The 4068-nt window shown below is 45.4% G+C and overlaps 1 protein-coding gene across 1 annotated transcript in view; it reads right to left on the minus strand.

Moving 5' to 3' along the window:
• VAX1 (ventral anterior homeobox 1) overlaps positions 1-4068 on the minus strand; it is a 9967-nt gene that overhangs the window by 1179 nt on the left and 4720 nt on the right. Inside the window, exon 4 of the mRNA XM_009881645.1 lies at positions 2492-2627. Within this exon, the coding sequence (XP_009879947.1) occupies positions 2492-2627 (136 nt within the window). The remainder of the gene's footprint in view (positions 1-2491; positions 2628-4068) is intronic.

Below are 4068 nucleotides of genomic sequence, written 5' to 3' on the forward strand. Positions count from 1 at the left end.
CTCTGGAGCTGATCCTGCGAGTTTTGCCTTCCTGAGAGACCAGACACTCTGCCCGTGTACCTGTGAAAATATTCCTTGGGTTCAGCTGAACAAACTGAAATAACCCACGCCGCCCTCAATCTTTGTCCTATGTGTAGCTGCTGCTAAAGGAAAGTTTGAGAAAGTCTGCCTGCCACATAAATATTTTCATTATTTCCTTAAAAAAAATCATGCCAGAGACAGGTTTATATTTTGGCTATTTGCTTTCCTACTAAATATTCCCACCCCTCACACTCACACGTGCTGCCTCTGCATAAGACCTCTATATTCCTCAATTGGAGCTCAGATGCCACAGTGACAGGCGCAAATAACGATACCACATGAAAGGCAACAAAACCTTTCAGCAGCCAGTAGTTTTACGAAGGTGGTTTGTGTTCATTGCTCCAGTAGAATGAAATTCAGCATTTCAATAAGAACAGGCAAGCAGTGTCTCTGGGCAGCACAGAGCTTTGGAATAGCTTTGGTGTAGTTGGGGAAAAAGAAAAAAAAAAAGAAAAAAAAAAAGAAATGGGACTATTATTTCTAAGCAGTTTTTCTTTTATTCAGGCTGACTGTATATGTGGATGTGCGTAAGCGTGATTTTTAACTTGTCCTATGCAGTGACACAGCTACAGGTGGTATTCCCTCCCCCTTTTTATAAAAAACAGATGAACATGTTGTATTTTTTTCTCCCGCAGAAAGGAGGGGGTTTAGGCACCCGGGAACCCCATGCACTTGAGATGCTGGAAGTTTCAAAGGAAACAACAAATTGCCTCCCTCCCTGTTGGGGTCCAAAACTTTGACCTGAGCCACAAGCAGAGCCTGAAACGGGACCGTGATAACCCTGTATGGGAGCGGGGAGCCTGCAGCTTTTCCTCTGACCCCAGCCCAGAAACAGCTGGGACAGGTGGAATTTGCAGGATACAGGGGAAAAAAAAAAAAAAGAAAGAATAATGTCTTGAAGTATTTATTTTACTTGAACGCTTAGACAAGACCCCTTCCCACCTCAAGGCACATCCTTATTTGGAAATATTCAGAAATAATTAATAGTAATAGTAACAAGAATAAAAATGTCTAGCTCTTCGCATGTATACTGAGGAGGGCTGCAAAGCTGTAAAATAAGGATTTCTGCATCAGTGTGGGCAATTTAGCTTGGTGCTGGCTTAAATTGCCTTAGGTGAGGAGCGAGGAGCAAAAAGCAAAGAGCTTACACCAACCATGGCTGCAGCCCTGGGACCGCAGGACAGGGCAGCGACCAGGGAAAAAGTGCCTCACGGTGCCTGCTTGAGGGGGCAGGAACCCCCCTACTGTCTCCGGTTAAAAAATAGGATAGGAGAAAAATCCTCTTTCAAGATGAAGGCACCTGAGGTAGCTCTGGCAGGACACATTTGTGCTGGTGTTCTCTGTGGGTCACGGTGCAGCAGCAGATTTGGGCAAGGATGAAGTGGCCCCATCTCAACAGCAAAGAGGTCCATGTGGGACAGGGCAAATTCATCACGCAGGACAGCCCCACGCGGGGCAGAGGAGCCCAGGGAAGGTTTGAGCAGTGGCAATTGCCTCCTTGGCAAAGGCAACCCAAGCCAGGGCTCCTCTCTTTGTCCAGGGCTGCAGGTGATGCAGTGCAGTCCGTGCAGGCAAAGCAGAAACCAAAACCTTTCCTCTCCCCCAGGGTCTCCCTGGCAGATCTGTTTTGCCACACTCAGCTCTTTTCTTTTTAGCACTGCCTCCCCTCCCCTCCCCTTGAAGTTTTGCAGTCTTGACCAGCAGTTTCAATGTCACCTCTTCAAATGTCACCTGCGATCCCCTCCTTCACCCATGTTGCCCTTCCCCAGATCATTTCTACACACTTTAAAAAAAAAAAAAAAAACAAAACAAAAAACCAAACAAAAACAAGAACAAATCACCATTGCTACCACGTCCTTCCCTTTTGATCCAGAGCAGTGCATCAGCCCTGGCTGGGACGGGCTCCCAGCAAAGCTCAGCGGAGGCCGTACCAGGGACCGGTGGCCGGGGGAAAGCTGTGGGGCAGGCAGGTGTCCCAGTGCTGCAGGAGGCTTGGCCTGGGGACCCCCAGTCTGAGGCCTCGCTGCGACCCTGGAGGAGCCAGGGCCTTGGAGGGGGGGCTCCTGAAAAACAGGGGTTCTGGCCCTCACCAGCTTCCCAGCAAAGGACTCTTGGGGCTGGGTTGCCATAGAGGATGAGAGCAAGAGCTGTTTAGAAAATACTTCTAAATATCCATATTTATGCATGCAAGCATATATATTTTTTCATATATATGTATGTATATTTGTATATAGATAGATAGAGAGATACGCACACATGCATGTGCGTCTGTAAGTGCCTGCCAGGCCCGGCACTGGCTGCAGGCAGGAGAAGCAACGCGGAGGCGAGCGGCAGAGCCCGACGGTGGCACCGGGACAGGCAGGGTACCCAGCTCGCCTCCCCACGGAGGGCCGCGCTGCGCCACCCCAACCACGGCCACGGGCGAAGGATCGGGCCCGCGGGGCCGGGGAGCGCTGCGAGGGCTGGGTCGGAGCCAGCGAGGGGACCGGGAATGCCCCAAACTGCCCCAGGAAGGAGAGATCCCCGCTCCACCAAATGGACTTCACAACCCCCCGCTTTAACATCAAAAATAAAATTTTAAAAAATTAAAAATTTGGATTACATAGGGATGAGATTATTTTTTTTTTTTGGCAGCGCACATATTAGATGAAGGTAATTTGGGTGCTACGAATATAAGACGAAAGTACACCTAATTCCGTCATCATATAGATATAATATATTTCACTCTCACCACATAAATACAAAACATCCAAATATCCAAAACATTCAGAACAAAAGTTAGTAGCAAGGGCTCAGCGCTCGATTCATTCATTATTTTTTTCGACTAGTTGCCTAGAAACTTCAGACGTAAATAATTTACAATAAAATTACTATTTTCTTTCTGTCCAGCTCCTTCTGTCCAGTTCTGGTCTATAATTAATTCTATGTACTACAGCAACCATTCCATTTTTTATAATTTTTTTTTTTTTGGTTACAGTTTGGTGGCACGTATTTATACAGTTTGTAAACGCCATGTGTTAAGGTTTAAAGAAAGAAAAGAAACTTAAAACCAAAGTAAAGATTTTTTTTTTTTTTCCAAAGATCTAGCTAAGTACAGCATCCCTTTTCTGGCAAATTCAAGTACCGAAATTGAACAGGAAATATTCGATCCGGAATACTAGAAGGTGAAATACATATGGTTCTGGAGAAAATAGCAGTAAGAAATATGAAGAAAAAAAAAAGAATTATACATAGATGTATTTTAAAGTACAAAAATAACAATAAAAGATACGGTTTTTATATTTTACGCTCGTTTTAAACGAAGTGTGAACGATATATGAGAGGGTTATTTTAGGAGGAAGGAAGGCTAAAGTTGTTTTTTTTTTTTAGATGCGCATTGAAATTATTTGGAAAAATAAAATAGGAGGAAAAAAAAAAAAGAAAAATTACCATCGCAACAGATCTGGATGCAAATCGAGTCGCGACTTCCATTATTTATCTGCAGATTTGCTTTTGCAGATAAGGTTCGCAGGACTGGCCCGTGGGAATGAAGATGAAAAAAAAAAAAAAAAAAAAAAAAAGGGGCGTTGTGTTATCTCGAAGGGAGAGACAGTTTTATTCAAAATCTCTGCAGCCACTGGTTTCTGTCTCCCCGTTTCGTGCGTGTATTTTCAAGGCAGCCCGTTCCGGCCCTTCCCACATTCAAGATTTATCGGGGAAAGAAAAAAAAAAAAAAAAAAGGGGCGTTGTGTTATCTCGAAGGGAGAGACAGTTTTATTCAAAATCTCTGCAGCCACTGGTTTCTGTCTCCCCGTTTCGTGCGTGTATTTTCAAGGCAGCCCGTTCCGGCCCTTCCCACATTCAAGATTTATCTTTCCTGACTGGTATTAAGGGCAAACGGCAAGGACGTCACCCGGGGACTGTAGTGCAGTGCGTGTGGGTGAAACGGGGGCCACAGGTGGAGCCCCCAAACCTTTGTGCTTTGGAGTCACTGAAGTCTGGGGGGGG

Source organism: Charadrius vociferus, unplaced genomic scaffold (assembly GCF_000708025.1).
Source record: "Charadrius vociferus isolate BGI_N301 unplaced genomic scaffold, ASM70802v2 scaffold282, whole genome shotgun sequence".
NCBI classification, from domain to species: Eukaryota; Metazoa; Chordata; class Aves; order Charadriiformes; family Charadriidae; genus Charadrius; species Charadrius vociferus.